The 18,461-nt window shown below is 45.6% G+C and overlaps 1 protein-coding gene across 2 annotated transcripts in view; it reads left to right on the top strand.

Annotated features, from left to right (window-relative positions):
- KLHDC10 (kelch domain containing 10) overlaps positions 1-18,461 on the top strand; it is a 54,247-nt gene that overhangs the window by 3,411 nt on the left and 32,375 nt on the right. Inside the window, exon 2 of one of the 2 annotated variants that reach the window (XM_066592155.1) lies at positions 6,121-6,213. The exons of the other annotated variant lie outside the window; for it this stretch is intronic. Within the exon in view, the coding sequence (XP_066448252.1) occupies positions 6,121-6,213 (93 nt within the window). The remainder of the gene's footprint in view (positions 1-6,120; positions 6,214-18,461) is intronic. 2 annotated transcript variants of the gene reach the window in all.

Genomic DNA, 18,461 nt, shown 5'->3' with positions numbered 1-18,461 from the left:
AGTGCAAATGGCTTTCTGTACCTAAAATACGGGTCTCCATTTCTTCTAATTTACCGTTCGCTGCCTGTTGTCAAGTGGCATCTGTCTCTAGTAAGATAGAGAACAGGAAGCGAAGGAGAGTGATGACTTATGCTGCTCATAGAAGTCTATGGAGAGGATAGGTGGGAGGAGGAGGTAGAGAGACTCGTACATAGAGGCATGATCCTTTTTATTATGATGGTGTACTACAGGTGATGATTTAAACGCTCCTCCAACCTCTAGCCATCTTCTCCCCCAACACAGCTGCCTCCTCCCAAGGAGATGCAGCCTGTCCCTATGGTAGAGCCTGTAGCCAACAAGTCAGCCCAGTTCTCCGGGAACCCAACCCCTTCCTTCCTACACCAACTCCACGTGATTGACAGCTATCTCTATATGTCTGCTTATACAAGCAAGGCTGCCAATCATTGAGTGAAACCATCCACTGAAGTGTAAGCATAGCGGGGGATTTCAATCGATGTTAGGGCTCCTTCCCATGGATAGATTTCTGCCGCGTAATACGCGTCAAAAATCTGCCGCGTTGCCTGCAGCTATTAGGTTCTATTGAATCTGATAGCTCAATGCTCACGGTGCGGAATTCCATCACGGAATTCCGCACCGTGATATCACCCGACCTCACCCGCGGCATGCTCTATTCGCCGCGGGTGTACGCGCGGCCGGCTTCCATTGCAGTTAGTGTGACGGACGGCTTCCATTATCTTCCGCTGAAGCACACGGGCTCGTCACGTGACGCGGCGGCGCGTGTCACGCGCTCTATTGCGCATGCGCGCCGAAGCGTCATGCGGGACAGAAGACGCCGGATCCGGAGGTAAGTATTGGGGTCTCTGGGGGGCGCCGTGACGCGCTCCGCTGCGGAATTCCGCGGCGGAGCCTGTCATGGCCGTGGGAAGCCGGCTTTAAAGTTATCCTAAATCTTTTCGCTCAAAAGTATATATCAATCTGCTCAGCTTCTCCTTCCCTGTGACATCTTGTGGCAGATCAGGCTGCATATGCAATTTGACAGGCTCCATTTAAGTTTCAAATCGATACCTCAACAAGTACCCACTTTTTTTTCCACTGCCAGTGATCACCTCCTCTGGCTCTGAGTGGAACCTCTGATGTAGATGTGACCGCGGGCTAATAAAATGATGAGGGCGATCATATTCTAATACATGAAAAGCGCTGAACCGCCACTTGCTTCACTTGTGAGCTTCTACAGATGTCTCCACTGTGTACCTAACTATTGGTGCTGTTTATGTGACTAGCAGTTTGAGAGCAGACAGATGGCTGCAGAGCTGCTACCACCTGCACAAATGCATTCCTGGTTGGTGAGAAGCTTGTTGACGGAACATGAAGGTAGATATATATAGCGATGGTCCTTGGAAAGCATTCCACAGCACTTTCAATGTAACTCTGTTAGTTATATATTCAATAACGGTTTTCACTGGCGTAACTACAGGGGATGCAGAGGATGTGGTTCCCCCCGGGCCCAGGAACCTTAGGGGGGCCCGTAAGGCCTCTCTTTTCCATATAGGGAGCCCAATACTATGAATAAAGCATTATAGTTGGGGGCCCTGTTACAGGTTTTGCGTTGGGGCCCAGGAGCTTCAAGTTACACCTCTGACTTTTTTTTATTTATGTTTTTTTTTTAACTGACTTTACTGTCGTGTTTGTTGCACTTTGTGCATGTGCTTAATTTTATTTGTGTTGTCTTAAAATAAGCTGTGCACTTTGTTATAAACCTCAGTTAGTCCTGTATTTCATGTGTTTGAGGCTGGATTCACACGAACGTATATCTGCTTGGTTTTCACGCCGAGCCGATATACGGTGTCTCTCTCTGCAGGGGGAGGAGGCTGGAAGAGCCAGGAGCAGTGCTCTGAGCTCCCGCCCCTTCTCTGCCTCCTCTCCACCCCTCTGCACTATTTGCAATGGGGAGAGGTGGGGCTAATTCTCGGCACTTAGCCCCACCCACATCCTGCCTCCTTTCATTGCAAATAGCGGAGAGGGGGCGGAGAGGAGGCAGAGAGGGGGCGGGATGAGGAGGACATATATCGGCTCGGCGTGAAAACCGAGCCGATATATGTTCGTGTGAATTCAGCCTGATAGTGTTACCAACTCTGGTTTTGTTCGTATATAAGGGTAAGTACACCACCAAAAAAAAGTGCTAAATTCCGCATGCAGATTTTGGTTCAGTTTTCACTGTGGAATTCCCGCACATTTGTAGTGAATGGCTTTCATTGTGAACATCCATAGCACGTCTGCAACAAATAGAGCATGCTACGGGTTGCCAAGTCTGCATAGTTACTCTTCCGTGGCGGATTTTTCTCAGCTGTAAATTAACAGGTTTGTTAAAACGCTCCACATACATTGCTGTGGAATCCGCATTCAAAATTCCATAGTGTGTGAACTTGCCCTAATGGAAGGGAAAGCAGCATGTTACCGCAGGAAAAAAGATCAAAGCCCATTAGTGTGTCTGCGTGTCCCACACATAGGCTGCTCGTATATAAAAACAGAGACTATGTTCTCCACTCCCTCTCAATCACTGAGCTCTATGATGTCCCGTACATAGGCTGCTACAGCTTGTAAAACTAGGTCACATAGGAGATCGCCGACTGCAGCACAGGACACGGCGGCGAGTGTAGCGCCTTGTCATTTTTACACAGGGCAGCCCATTTACCTAGAAATTATTTAACTCTGACAAAACCTTTTAAACACAACTCTTAAAACTTTGTGGTCTGAAGTTGACTTATTTGCCCCCTAAGACTTTGCTTATTCATCTATGAATTTTAAGTTTCATAACTAGTTCAGAGGAGGTCACTGAATTTTAATTTTTTTTCTTCCCAGGATGAAAACTGTGGAATCAATTTGTAGACGGGTACTGGTGTAGCTTACCGACACCAGAAGCTAGGAGTTTGACAGAGGGAACGCCCATGTCAGGCCCCTAGCTGCCGATTGGCTGAGCTCAGCGTGGAGAATTCTGCATTGCTGGCTGGCCGCTAACACACTGACAGCGGACAGCAGCAGGCTGTGGAGGCCGATGGCGACTCTGCTCCCCGCTAGACTACAATCTGCAGTTCTGCCGACCCTGTCATTCTCTCACCCTGGCGGGGTGGCATGTCCGCTCCCTACCTCATCTCTCCGTCAGCTGTCTCCCTGGGGCTCCCCCTCCATGCTCCACCGCTCCTCGCTCCATCACCTCGCCCTCCATGCATGCTCTGGCAGTCCTCGTTCACTGAGGCTGAGCTGTCTCCCCGGGGCTCCCCCTCAATGCTCTGGCGCTCCAGTCCCGCCCAGGCCTGCCACTGGGTACTCCGGTGATTTCCCCCTGAGAAGCACTGACGTGTTCCCCTGCCGCAATCCCAGCAACGCCGCTCACACATGTCGCTGCTCCTACTCCTTTCTGCCTTCCCTGACGCTCCTGGGCTGCTGCTGCTCTCTGCCCTCACTCATGTGAAGCCAGTTCCCCGCACAAGCCAATCCACATATGGGGGTGAGGAGGGCTTTCCCTCTCACTGATGCTTGCCTCGACCCATCCCTTCCGGTGGAGACAAGATACACCAACACCTTGTAGATGTTTGTTAAGGATCATGTGGTTGAAGAAAATATAAGAGATACTTTATATTGTATGGCATGTGTTTTAGCATCAGAAGTAGACTTGGTCATTTATGTGGATTTGGTCAGTAGCTTATACATGGCATTATGAATTAACATTTATTAAAACCCTTTTATTCAGGAGAGTACAAGAAAACTGCAAGCTAGAAGGTCTCTTACCTTATCAGGTTGAATGGTTGGGACTCGATGGCAGCCATGTGACGAGTGCCAATCTACAGAGACTGCTTGTTTAACTAGCCTCCACACAAGCCAGTTCATACTGCATGGGGAATGATCGTTCGGCCTGCCATATGGCTTCATCGCTGTTTGCTTGGGGAGATGGTGCTGCAGAAAGTCATAGTACTCAGCAGCAAAAGTAAACGTTTGCTTGCCAGTTGGCTGATTGCGTGAATGTTCACATGGCTCTATTGGGCAGATGAACATTCTCCCCTATCAGGCTGTACAAAAGGACTTTTAAGGGGTATTCCAGGCTTTTACAACTGCTGTCCTAACCTCTAGATCAGTGTTTCTCAACTCCAGTCCTCAGGGACCACCAACTGGTCATGTTTTCACGATATCCTATAGTGCGAACACCTGTGGCAATGTCTGAGGCATCGACAATAATTACATCCCCTGTGCAATACTGAGGAAATCCTGAAAACATGACCTGTTGGGGGTTCCTGAGGACTGGAGTTGAGAAACACTGCTCTAGATAGTTAAAAGATGGGGATCCGTCGCTCAGGATCCACGTTGATCAGCTGATCGATCGCTTGCCTTGCAGTGCAGTAGGGTCAGATGTCAACAATGGTCAGGAAAGGAAGTTTCAGCATTGGCTTCACTCCCATTGAAATCAATGGAAGCGCTGTGCTTCTCTTAGATTTCCTGTTCCTCATTATGGTCTGAAGCGGACATAACCAAGTTTGGGGGTGGGGGACGACTACTCTTTTTCATTAACTTCTAAAGTGGCTGATTAAATCCTAATATTTTTCCGAAAAGTGAATCCTCTAAATCTTCTGTGCATAACAATGTAAAATATATTTATGCTGTGTGCTATATGGCATAAAGCGCTGCAAACGGTCTCCATGTTAGTCTCTCAGGCGTGCTCTGTCTAGAAGCCTTACAGGCAAGGGAACTATCCGTCGCTCTCCATGATACAGAGTTCGTCGTTCAGACACTTAAACCAGCAAATGATTTTGTGCACAAGGGATTCCTAAGAACAGAGCGCACAAAACTGTAAGGGGTGCACCCTTAGCTCCTTACCGCTTTCTAATCCACAGTCTGACGTCTTAAGACATTCTGATTTGAAGGCTGTACAGCTCTAAAGTCGGAAGACGTGTAGCAGGGTATTCTTACTGTGTATTACTGGCTGCTGTGTTGTCAGGGGCCTCTCCAGCATGTCCCATACTGCAGTACTGGCTCTAGCCAGCAGATGGCGCCATTGTATAATGGCAATAAGAGAAAAACCCATAGGAAACCCTGAATCCAAAATTGGATTGCAAATGGTTAATTTGTGAGCCAGACGGGTTAATATAGAACAAAAATTGTGTCAAACATGTGTCTTCAGCGTTTAGAAGCATAACTCCCTCCTGCTATATCACTCTGACAAGACACACAGGATTTTTTTTTTGGTGCAGACATCCTAACAAAGTTTAATGGTACAAGTTTGTTTTTTTTTAGTTTTTTTTTTTTTCCCCTTGCAAGCTCCAGGATTGGTTACCATGGTGATCACAGGTTTTGGACCTGAACCAATATGTTCCCCATAATGTTACCAGGACCAGAGGTTGTTGGATCGGGGTGTTGGGTTTGCTGTGAGGATCGTCATCATCGGCACAAAGGATGGATGTTAATTTCAAGAAAATTGCGTGTGTATCCACAGTGGCTGGTCCTGAAATGGTTAATGTCCCTTTAATTTCAGTGTAAGGTGGCCTCCCTTTTCTCCTTTTAGGATGAGCTGCTGGTAATGATGCTGAACTGTTAGTGAGGTACACCGTCACCTGCCTAAAGCCCCATATACTAACTCATTGTGACGTTGCTGTATTCTATACTCGCCTGGCTCAACAACACGCCAGAGTCCCGTGCGCAAGCTTGCCCCATAGATACGTTTCTTTTACATGGGCTGAGAATCACTGTCATAGGGATGGACTATCATTCCCATAAAGCCAGCTGCCCACACAGGGCGATGTGCAGCTGACCAGCATGCGGTTTTATGCAACAACCGGCTAACAAACTTACGGCGTAGCCCTTTGGGGACTTTACCAAAAGTCTGGTGGGGAAATGCCTCTAATGTTCTCAGCAAATAAGACCATACAGGATGCAGAATCCCTTTATAGTAACAGAATATCTAATTGTGAAATACAGTTTGCCTGAATGAGGTCCTGTTTATTCATTGCCATTTCCCACTGATGTAGTGAGCCCTATTGGTCCAATGTTATCAGTGTTTGCAGCTGTTTACTGCTGTCTATTGATTCCTTGTGTTGTATATGTCTGACTCATTGCTGGTAATTGTGGTAACAGGCACTAAGAAGAAGGTACGCTGGTTTCCCGTTAGGCGATTCTTCACACACTCGTGTCCCAGCATCAGGATTCCTAGCAGGTTTTTAAAAGAAGGTGGGTGATGCTTACCAGCCCTGCATAGTTGTTTGTCTGGTATCTCTTACTGTTCTGTCCTTCTTAAAGACTGTCACCATCTTTTTGCCGTTCTCTCTGTGGGCAGCATAAGGTAGTGACTGGTCACACTGATTACAGTGATGTGTCTGCTGTGTGGATCTATGCAGTAGTTTAGGAGAAACTTGCATTTTGTCAGTAGCAGCACATGCATAAAGGGATACAGGAAGTAGTCCTGGATATTCATGAGTTGCAGGCTAGTTCCACCCACCCTGCTCTCCAGCCAATGACTGACTGCTGTCTGGCAAATACTGTGCATAGAGAGAGCTGCCAATCAGTGGGTGTGGCTAACTTGCAGCTCATGAATATGCATGACTAGTCCTGTGTTACTAATTAACCCCCTAAGGACCAGAGTTTTTTTTCATGACATAGGGCTATTTTTTTTTTCCAACCCATTTTATGAAGGGTTAAAAAATGTAATCTATAGGTTTGCTTTTAAAATAGTACATTACACTAAAAGTACAGTAATTGGTTCCTCTTTTTGTTTTGGACGTTTTACATAGTAAGGCTGAAAAAAGACATGTACATCCAGTACAGCCTATTTCCCCACCAATGTTGATCCAGATGAAGCCAAAATAAACCACAGTGAGGTAGAAGAAACCCTTCTGAAGTAATTCATGATTATAGCATTGTATTGCTAAAGAAAGCCATCCAGGCCCACTTGAACTTTTAATGAATTTGCCATCACCACATCCTCGGGCAGAGTGTTTCATAGTCTCACTGCTCTTAAAGTGAAGAACCCCCTCTATGTCGGGGGGGGGGGGGGCGTGACTTATCACAGCTTACTATTTTTACCTCCGTCGTCCTAAAAAGGACAGGGACGTTTATCTAAAAAAAAAAAAAAAAAAGAACGCTGGAGCACTGGATGGACTATTGATATAAATTATATTTAAAATTAACATGCTCTGGAATTAAATCCCGCACCACATGTCAATATCCTCACGAGTTTTGTGCAGATTTTCTCCACAGCTTGTGGATGAGCTTTTCAAAACTGCATCCACTTTGCAGCTACAGCTACTGTAAATTCTGTAGCAAATCTGCCCCCTGTAGTAATACTGACCCATATATTGGTGGCCCCCGTAGTAATAGCCCCAAAACCCATATACTTACCTTCTCCTTGCAGTCAGCGCCGCTCCTCCTCTGCTCGGCACTGATCTCCGGTGCACGCTGATGTCAGTGTGTGAGTCAGAACGTTTCATCCCTTCTCCTCATCTGCGGAACCAAGGAGGAGAGGGCTCAGGGGAAGGAGGATCCCAGGTGCACACTGACGTCCTGGTGTGCCCTGGAATCAGCATCACAGCATGATTACCGTCGGGGAGCTGCGGAACCCAAACTGTTATCGCTACAGTGGTAAGCAGCCGTCAGCACCTGTGGCATAGGTTCGCCACCACAGACCCTCGATCAGACCCCCTGACTGTCGCTCGCAGAGCCTAAGGGCTCCACGGAGCATAGTTTGGGAACTGCTGTTCCAGACGTAGAGGATGCCCTTTTTACAGTCAGTCCTGGGTACAAATAGATGGTGGGAGATATATTTTTACATAGTTATTAGGTTGCCCCTCAGCCGTCTTTTTTTATAATATATTATATGTATAGATCCCCAATTTTGATAACCTCTATGGGTATTGTAGTCCGCCCATTCCATTTATTACATTAGTTGCCCTGCTTTGTACCCACTCAAGCTCAGATATGCCCTTCTTGAGTACCTGTGCCCAAAACTGTGCACAATATTCCATGTGTGGTCTGACTAGTGACTTGTAAAGTGAAAGAACAATGTTCTCATCGTGTGTCCCCAGACCTCTGTTCATGCACCCCATGATCCTATTTGCCTTGGCAGCAGCTATCTGACACTGGTTGTTCTAGTTAAGCTTACAGGTAACTAAAACCCTCAAGTCCTTTTCCATGTAAATGTTACACAGTGGTTTCCCATTTAGCATGTAATGGCGACATGTATTTCACCTGTGCATGTGCAGAACCTTGCATTTTAACAGTGATTAACTTCATTTGCTACTTTTCTGCCTAAGCCTCCAACTTATCCACTTGCCACCACTTTGCGTCCTCTCTAGTGTTAATTTCTTTATATATTCTTGTATTATCTGCAAATATTGATATTTTACTGTGCTATCCTTCTAGCAAGTCACTTAATAAATATATTAAAAAGAATATGACCCAGTACGGACTTATGGTACCCCACTAGTAACAGGGACCCAATCAGAGTATGTACCATTAATAACCCCCCTCTGCTTTCTATCGCTGACCAGTTACTTACCCACTTACACACATTCTCCCCCAGACCAAGCATTCTTATTTTATATACCAACCTTTTATGTCGCGCAGTATCAGATGCTTTGGAAAAGTCCAGATACACAAGATCCAATGACTCTCCTGATCCAGTCTAGAACTTACCACCTCACAGAAGCTGATCACGTTGGTTTGACAAGAGCCACCCTGATAAATCCATGCTGATACGGAGTTACACAGCTATTTTTCTTGACCTACCCCAGGATAGCATCTCTTAGAATCCCTTCAAACCTTTTACCCACAATACAAGTAAGACTTACCGGCCTGTAGTTTCCAGGTTCACTTTTTGACCCCTTTTTTGAATATTGGCACCACATTGGCTATGTGCCAATCCAGTGGAACAGACCTGTCAGTATGGAGCTCTTAAATATGAGAAACAAGGGCCTGTCTATCGCGTTACTTCCTTTAAAACCCGGGGGTGTATACCATCGGGACTCTGTGAGTTGTCTATTTTAATCTTGACCATTAACCCTTTATCATCTTCATTTGCATGTAAAATTACCTACTAGTTGTTTTCAGAGCCCAGGGTGTGTTTAAACACACACAGCTGTGCAAACTGCTTCCGACACATTTTATTGCTCTACTCCCCTCTAGTAAACATGCTGCGGGGAGAACATCCTACAGTCTTTTGAAAGATGAGCGAAATGCATTCAAATGGAATGTATTTGCTCAGTCTTTCAGATGCTGAATGATAGGTTTTAAGTGAAGTAAAATCCATGATTCAAAGGAAAAGTGCATAATGCCCGCGTTTACATATAGTATCGCTCATTTTCGGCCATTTGGGTGAACTTTGAGCGATAATCGTTGTGTGTAAGAGGGCCTCGAGGGTTGGGCATCATTTGCCCAACAGCTCGTCCCGTGTAAATGGAGCATTAAACTGGTGACCTTTAGTGGAGAGTTTACTTTATCACTCTGTATCTCATCCGACACTTCATTTTCTTCTGTGACTACATTGGAGAAATAGCTATTTAATAAATTTTGTTTTCTCCTTATCGCCCTCTACAATTTCTCCTACACGATTATTGAAAGGCCAACACTTCCAGTATTAATCTTTTTATTATTTATCTAGTTGATAAATGTCCTGTCCTTTTTTTTTATAACGACTGAGGTAAAAATCATGTGTCCTGAAGAGGCACATCACTAACCCCTCCCCTGACCACACCTTGAGGCTCCACGAGAAACTTTTGCTTCAAAAAGGGCTCCATGGATGAAAGGTTGGGAACCACTGGTCTGAACACTTTCTTTTTGCTGTTTGTTGCCCTTTTTACATCTTTTTTGAGCCACATTGGTTTTCTCCTAATACTTGGCTCACTCGCACATGTGCTTTTTACTGTAATTATCGTGGCGTTTTGAACGTCATGCTTATTGCGCTACAATGCTCCCTTAGATTTCAATGGGGCCTTGCAGACCTGCACTCGAACACAGCGTTTTCTAATGCCATGATTTTCAAGCGTTGTCCGCTCTATTTTTTGGCGTGCTTTCGCACTTTTTAATGCACCTCATCGCCCATCAGAATGAAGAGGTGTGCATTGACTCCCGTTACTTGTGTTTGAAAATGCTAATGGATACCGTGGTATAACACTGCAATGAAAATCGCTGCGTTTTAACCAACTTTCGCGCTTCCCACCATGTGAATTCCCTACAGATGTGAGGCTTTTTCCATGTCAGAACAGCCTCGCATCACTTCGGGGATGTAGGATCATGGAGTTTCTTCCATTGTTTTCAATAGGAGACCTCGCCTCCCATCGCATCAACCTAGGACGTTGTGTGATGCCGCTGGCCCCACTGAAATCAATAGGCTCTGCGATGCAAGAGCACGCAGAAAGGTAAAACGTGCCACAGTTTACCTGCATTGTGGTGCCATGCGGGAAAACATCGCTCATGTGTATGTAAAGAATGGGTTCATATTTGTGCATCTTGCACGAATCTGGTCACTATTTTCCAGGTGATTTTTACCTAAATACAAGCGCCCCCCCCCCCCCCCCCCCTTCTGTGTTTTTTTGTTTTTTGTTTTTTTTATAAATGATCCCTTCTGAACAGACTGTGACCCTGTAAGTTTAATGTGCAGTCACTGCTTTCATCCAACCAGGTCTCTGTTATTCCCGCTATGTTGTAGTTTTCCTCAGACATTCTACTTCTAGTTCATCTCCTTTATTGGTCAAACTCCTAGCATTATTTGCCGTACAGTTTAGAAGGTTTTGGTTATTTTTTCTATACTAGATGTATCCCTACTAACTGTTCTAACTATACTAACACCTCCATGCCCATCCTCATTACTTAGACCCAGGTCACTGTCTACACTTTATTCCCCTCTATTTCTCTCTGTTTACCCAGTCTTTGTGGCAGATTGCCCTGTCTGTCCTAATAAATGAGTCTCCCACTACCAGGACCTGTCTAGCCTGCACTGAGCTCCCATTCCCCTTCTTACTGGAGCAGACATCCCCCTGGCGGTCATAGGGCATGCCATGCTGCAGCTGTGCTAACCCTGTAATTGCATTTCCCCCCCCCCCCCCCCCCCCTTATCTGCCAACTCTGCAAACTTTTGGGGATATGCCAGTTCAGGACTAGCCTCCCTGGATCTCTTTCCTCCACCGCTCCTTCTGTCACCCAGCTAGCTGCCTGCTCATCCTGTTCTCCCAAACTACCATCCACCCCCACATTTACTCAGTGAGCAGCAAACTCCTTTCCCTGTTACCAATGGCTCTCACTATTGCAAGCTGCTCATTTAGATCCAGGATCTGGGCTTCCAAATCCGAAACAGGCTCACATCTCGTACAGCAGTATGCACTCTCGGACGGCTGTTCAAGGACTTGCACACATGGCAAAAGATGTACACTGGACGGCAGTGTCAATCATAGAGCACATTCTAAATGGGGTCGTACAGATTAGCTAAAAATATATATGCAAAAACTTCAAATAAGCGGTAATAAGTTACTTTTCCAAAGTCACTGATCCCAAGTCACACACTTGTGACACAGTATAGTTAGACGGCCACACATACACACTCAGGTTTTTATTTGTAGCGCTTCTATTCCTCTATTTTGATATATAATTTATATAGTCTCGGATTACAGGGTGCATATGGCGACTGTCTTGGTTGGTGTCAGCGGTGGGTGGTTTTTGTTTGTTTTGTTTGAATTTGGAACTTGCTCTATTTTACTGCAGAATCTGCGACTATAGAGCCCATGGTGCTCTATGGTCACAGATCTACTCACAGCCCGCTTACATTACATTGCGTATGTGCTGTGGTACCTACGTCATTGCTAAGCGACTGTTCGGGAAATACAAACAAAAACAAGCTGTACTGTGCATGAGTGCCTGTGTGCCTCTGTAGTCATACAGAATACAATTACTTGCCATATGCAGGGTCACTGGCTGGGCTCGCAGCCGGAATCCAACTTGGGCGTGTGAACCCAGCCTTAAGGGGAAAGTTACTAAACTTAGCATTTAGAACGCCATTCTTAGAATAACTTACTTTCCCCAGCGCACGATACACCTAATGCATGGAGGCACATGCCTCTTCATGTATCGGGCATATCTCAACATCTTTTTTGTGCCTACGACCTAGCATGCTTTTTCTGGCATGATTTTATACCAGTTTCTGTTGTAAATTATAAATCTGCCCTTCTGGAGCTGCTATGCCCCATCCCCCTTTTTTTTTATTTATTTTTTTACAAAAGTGATGCAAACGCAGAAATTTTTTATTTTTTTTTTTTAAAGCAACAAACTGACGTAAAACGTCTGTGTTCCACTGAGTGTGTGCGTCATTTCAGGTGACTCTTGAAGTGGGGGTGTGGGTGTTTTTGAAGCATTTTTTTTTATTTTTTGTAGAATCTGACCCTGCCCAGCGTACCTGTTTTTTTTTTTTGTTTTGTTTTTTTTTTTTCCCCTTCTCATCTGTACTGTGGATGGTTCGGAGGGCTTTCCATCAAACATGCGCAGTACAGATTTTCCCACGCCATCACTAGGCTTTGACGCGGAAACCGCGACCTGTCCGCAATGGACGGGCCGCGGGTCAGATGGCTTCCATTGACTTCAACGAAAGTAGTCCATGTGAAAACCGCTCTAGGGCAAGAAGCGATTATTCATTTTTATTTTTTTTTTTCCCTCCACGAGCGGAAAATTACACTTTATTTCTGCTCGTGTGCAGGAAAAAGCTCTTTTCCATAACATGCTATGGGCGGCATTTGCCACGGGATCTGGTGGCGGACATTGGCTCCGGATTTCGCAAAACAAATATGCCCGTGTGCAGCCGGCTTTAGTTGGTGCTATGTTTCCATGCAATGCACACACAGAACGGAGATGGGGAGGTTCTGTTACCTAAAGTCTTAAATGACTGCATAGAGCAGTGCGGATTTGATTCCAGTAAAATATTTCCTACTTGGGGCTAGCTGCTACATTTTTTTGCCTCTTTTTTACATATGGAATACAGAAGTGTGTTCCGGCCTGACTGCAGGTCACCTGACCTGAACTCCGAGTATCATGGGAGCATACAATGCTCAGAGTTCAGGTAAGGAGACCTGCGGTCAGGATGGGACCTGCTTCCCTATATAAGACTAAGGCAAAATGCAGCAGTGTCGTTAGCCCCTTACCTGCAGCAGCACTACCTATGTCTCCTCTCTCAGCTCCTCCTTCCTCACCTCTGGCCTTTCCATAGACTTGTAAGAGCAGCATGCACTGTGTTCTGTCAATCTGTCTTGTCTACCAAGAAAGAGTTTAGAAGTATTTCGGAGTGGGTGAACAGTTCATAGAGGGAAGGGGAGGAGGAAAGAAGCTTGATAGGTGGTTAAATAAGCATGTCTTCTGAGGAGGTATATTACAGTTTCTTTTATTTACATGTACTATTGGTTTATGCAGAGATTATTGAAACTGTAACCACTTAATATGAAATAAGCCGTAATGTAGCTTCTAAAGTATTTATGCAAAACCTATAGAATGATAGAATGGTGGCTTTAGATGGGACCTCCAGAGTCATCGGGTCCAACCCCCTGCTCAATGCAGGATTTACTAAATCATCCCAGTCAAATATTTTGTCCAGCCTTTGTTTGAACACTTCCATTGAAGGAGAACTCACCACCTCCTGTGGTAACCTGTTCCACTCATTGATCACCCTCACTGTCAAAGTTTTTTTTCTAATATCTAATCTGTGTCTCCTCCCTTTCAGTTTCATCCCATTGCTACTAGTCTTTCCTTGTACAAATGAGAATTGGGCTATGAGTGCTCCAGTAGTGTTTTGTGACCTATTTTATGTGCAAAAAAAAGCTATATGCTAATAAATGTGACTTGTTGAATGATAAATGTCCAAACTTTATTTCTGCACAACTGAAAACGCAGTCAAGGATGCTGGGGAAAGAAATACTCACCTAGTTGGTGCTGTCTGTGTCCCTGCTGCTGTTGCCGGAGCTCCTGGCACTCATCATCGCCGACAGAGGATCTTTTGCTAGTGATGGGGTTTGAAGACCCCGCCTCCAGCAAGAGATTGCTCTGATTAGCTGAGCCTGCTGAGTGTCAGCAGTCTCAGCCAATCACAGCCAGCGCTGGATTGCAACAATTGCAGCTATTTATTGAATGGCTGTGATTGGTGCATCGAGCGCCGGCTCTAATTGGCTCTTGAGTGTTGGCCCCGCCAATCAGAGCAATCTCTTGCTGGGAGGCAGGGATTTTAGTTCCCGCCACTATCAATAGATGCTTTGTCGGCTTGACAAGTGCCCGGTGGCTTGACAAGTGCCCGGCAGCCTGCACGGAGTTCTAGAGAACAGCAACGGGGGCCCTGACGGCGCCAGCTAGGTTTTTTTTTTTTTTTTGTTGTTTTTTGTTTTTCTTTTGGTAGTGCAGCTTGTCGCTTGTGTTTAGCTCTGCCAAAAACGTGGTACTAAGTAGTGAAACCGCTGCCCATTCATTTCAACAGGTGATGTAGTTCTAAAAAATGGACATGCATCTCTGTCAAAGTGCAGTGTTTTGACGCTTGTGTGAACTGCCCCATTGAAATGAATGGGAACGTTGTACAGGCAGCGCTAAACGGTGTACAAAAAACGTCTGTGAGAAAGGCCTGAGTCAAAAGGCTGACTCCTGCAACAGCTGGGATCAGATAACGCTGATCCTGGTGTTTATCACTTAGATGCCATGGTCCGTTGTGAACACTGCATCTAAGCAGCAGGAGTGACAGAGGGAGCCCCCTTACTGTCTGTTAGGTCAGGGCTGCCATAGCAATCCATAGCACAAACAGTGACCTTGACCTACAAGGCTATCACTTTCGTACACCTATTGCACCCTTCCAGAGGCAGGTTATAATGACATAGCACTGACAGCTCAATACACTGCTATACTTCTGTATTGTAGTGTATTATACAAGCAGTTATTGCAGTCAGAAGCATTTCACCAATTCACTGGTTACATAAATGCTACATCAGTGGAGGTCTGTCGGCAGGGACCACCACAACTTGCCAGGGCAGGGGACCTCTGTCCACAATTGGCTGCAGCTAGTAAGAGTTTTAATGCGGCAGTGGCCAAACATGAACTCTGTGATGCCCATCAAAATCTATGGCTCTGGCGGGAAAACTGCCAAGCATTCATTACCTATGCAGTAGATGGGGATAAATGCTTCTGACCAATTCTTAAATTTCAATTGGCCGTTTAAAAGGTATCATAGCTACAAGACTATTACGTTTCTACTTGCTCTATTTTCTTACTCATACAAACTTTTTTTTTTTTCAAACCAATTATATGGTGTTAATGACAAACTCATCACTTTTGTGGTTTTTACATGCAATTTGGTACTCACATTTAACATATGGAGATGCAGCTCGGTTTGCTTTCAACAAACATATACTCCATTAAACTCAAATTACCTATTAAAACTTGATTTTTAGCCATAGCTAATATCAAAACAAGGTAATGTATAATGTTAGGCTTGTTATGCCAGAACATTATAATTAAATTTTCAGGAGAAAAACACAACCTACTTCTGGAACCACTGGGGTACTCTGCATTACTGACAATCAAAATTCAGATGGTTGCAGAAAGAAAACATGTGTTTTCCATAATGATAATATAATCTTTATTTGTATAGCACCAACTTATTCCGCAGCGCTTTCAGGCATGGACAAATGCAAAATACAACTATTACAATGTGAAGTACATTGGGATAGACACACATGGGTTAGGGGGGTTGTACAGGAGGTACAGGGGGTGGGGAACACAGGCAATAGGAAATTTCATGTACAGATCCTTTATTAGAAAGCAAACAGGGTGGGGCACCATAGGGAGGGGCGAGGGACTACTCCCCAAACCTCTTGGCTCATAGTTTGGTACCCTCTGGTTAATGCCGTTCTGCAAGTATAACTTGGGGAAATGGTCAGGATTTCTCTTCTGCTTATAGTTAGACTACTATATAGAGGCTTCAAATACTGTAAAGCGTATATACAGCTTCAGATTATCTGTCAGAATAAGCTGTGTGTACGTGAGGAATAACACTATGGTTATGATGCCTTTTTTTTTTTTTCTTCAGTTTTCCAATCTGCCGGCTCAATCTTTTTCTTTTTTTTTTCTTTTTTTTTATTCAACTTTTCATCTTTTACATGTCTTTATAGTGTGTGTGTGTGTATGTATATATATATATATATATATATATATATATATATATATATATATATATATATCCCCTATTCTCCCCCCCCCCCCACCCCCCTTAAGGTCTCTCTCTCAACATTTAGTCCTTTAAATGGCAGGTCTCTGTATATCTTCGGCCTTTCATCATAGGCGGTATTAACAGTTCCTAGTGTCGTCATTTGTTCTTCCGTCGTCGTGCTGCTTATCTTCTTTTGTTTTCTTTTCTTGTCATCTTGTTAGTGCAGTGGTTGTTTTTGCTGCTTACAAGGGGTAGCGGTATACCTTTGCCAATTGTCTGGTCTCTCTCTCCCCTCTGTCTTATCTTATCCTGCCCTCTCAATTCTTTCTGGTTTTGTTTTTTCAGTATACCAATCTTGTAAACAGCTCTATTTTATTTAATAAACGTTATATATGGCAAATACTTGTTATACTGTGTCTTATTTACTTCTACTCCTCTCCCGGGTTGGGTCCCCAACCCGTTGGTGCTAGCCCACACGGCTCACCCCCCCACCCCCTATATATTGGTTCCGTCATTCCTTGTCTGGCTCTGGGCGTGTATCCATCTCAGCCATATGTCATAATATTTTTGGCTGGTCTTGCGTTTAGTATATATACTTTTTTCCCATGGTAAAATTTGGTTGACCTTGTTTTTGAATTCCCCTAGCGTGGGCGGTTCTTCATCTAGCCAGTGTTGAGCTATTGTCTTCCTGGCTATATATAATAGTCTGGATACCGTCAGCTTTTCATTATCATGTAACGCAAGATCATGCGTATATCCTAGAATACACACGTATGGTGTGAAGTCCATGTTTATGCTGAATGCTGCGTTTATTGTCTCTCGTATTTCCGCCCAGTATCTGTGCAGTTTCGGACATCTCCATAGCATGTGGATTAGGTCCGCCATGTGGGTTTTGCACCTTACACATATCAGAGAGGTTCTCATACCTATGTTATACAGGATGGCCGGAGTACGGTAAACTCTATGTATTAGGAATATTTGTGATATTCTGTGTGCTTCGCTTAGAGATAGTTTGGGTGTCATTTGTAGGATCTCCTCCCAGTGCGACTCCTCAATGGGACCTATGTCTGCCTCCCACTTTGCTTTTGTTAGTATCGGGTTGTGTGCGTTAACCGTATCCTGTATATAGGAGTATAATATAGATATTTTCCCGGCTGTGGTGGTGGCCTTCCCTATTACATCCGCCACTGTGTTGACACTGTGATCTCTGCCGTGCTCTTCTCTGCTTGTATAGCATGCCTAAGCTGTAGGTATTTGTAAAAGTCCCTATTCGGAATGTCGTAATTCTGTCTTAGCTGTTCGAGTGTTTTCAGCTCTCCCCCTCCAGTATCTGTCCCATCCTTCTGATTCCCCTGTTTTTCCATCCCTGAAAGCCTTGTAGCTTGTTAATCTCTGGTAAGTATGGATTATTCCATATGGGGGTGTGCTGTGTGCAGCCTGTTATACCGAGCATATTTCTGGTCTTCCACCACACCTTATGTAGAAGTAGTAGTGTGGGGGTGTTCTGGCCATCCCTTCCAAACGTTCCACGTTCTAGAGTTTCGAACAGATGTGACCCATCAAAGAAGTCTTTAAAGGGGTGGTCTCGCGAAACCAAGTGGGGTTATACACTTCCGTATGGCCATATTAATGCACTTTGTAATGTACATCGTGCATTAAATATGAGCCATACAGAAGTTATTCCACTTACCTGCTCCGTTGCTAGCGTCCTCGTCTCCATGGTTCCGTCTAAATTCGCTGGCAGCTTGCTTTTTTAGACGCGCTTGCGCAGTCCGGTCTTCTCTATTCAGCACGAGCCGCTTCAGTGTGCTCCCCGCTACAGCTCTTCTGCGCATGCGCAGACGAGCTGTCACTGCTCGGGAGCGCGCTGAAGCGGCCATTCTGCACCATCCTCTGTTAGAGGAAGGTGCAGAAACTGGAGCTGCCCAGCGGAGAAGACCAGCCCAGCCCAGCCCAGCCCAGCAGCCTCCCAGGTAAGTGATGGGTCGGGGGGGGGGCTGCCGCTGCGCCGGGCTGCGCCGGGCGGGGGGGCTGCCGCTGCGCCGGGGGAGCTAGCGCTAGGCCGGGGGGGCTGTCGCTGCGATGGGGGGGGCTGTCGCTAGGCCGGGGGGGCTGTCGCTGCGCCGGGGGAGCTAGCGCTAGGCCGGGGGGGCTGTCGCTAGGCCGGGGGAGCTAGCGCTAGGCCGGGGGGGCTGTCGCTAGGCCGGGGGGGCTGTCGCTAGGCCGGGGGAGCTAGCGCTAGGCCGGGGGGGCTGTCGCTGCGCCG

This window comes from Eleutherodactylus coqui, chromosome 2 (genome assembly GCF_035609145.1).
Source record: "Eleutherodactylus coqui strain aEleCoq1 chromosome 2, aEleCoq1.hap1, whole genome shotgun sequence".
NCBI lineage: Eukaryota > Metazoa > Chordata > Amphibia > Anura > Eleutherodactylidae > Eleutherodactylus > Eleutherodactylus coqui.
The sequence above is the reverse complement of the archived record's forward strand: the minus strand, read 5'-3'. Positions and strand labels throughout refer to the sequence as shown.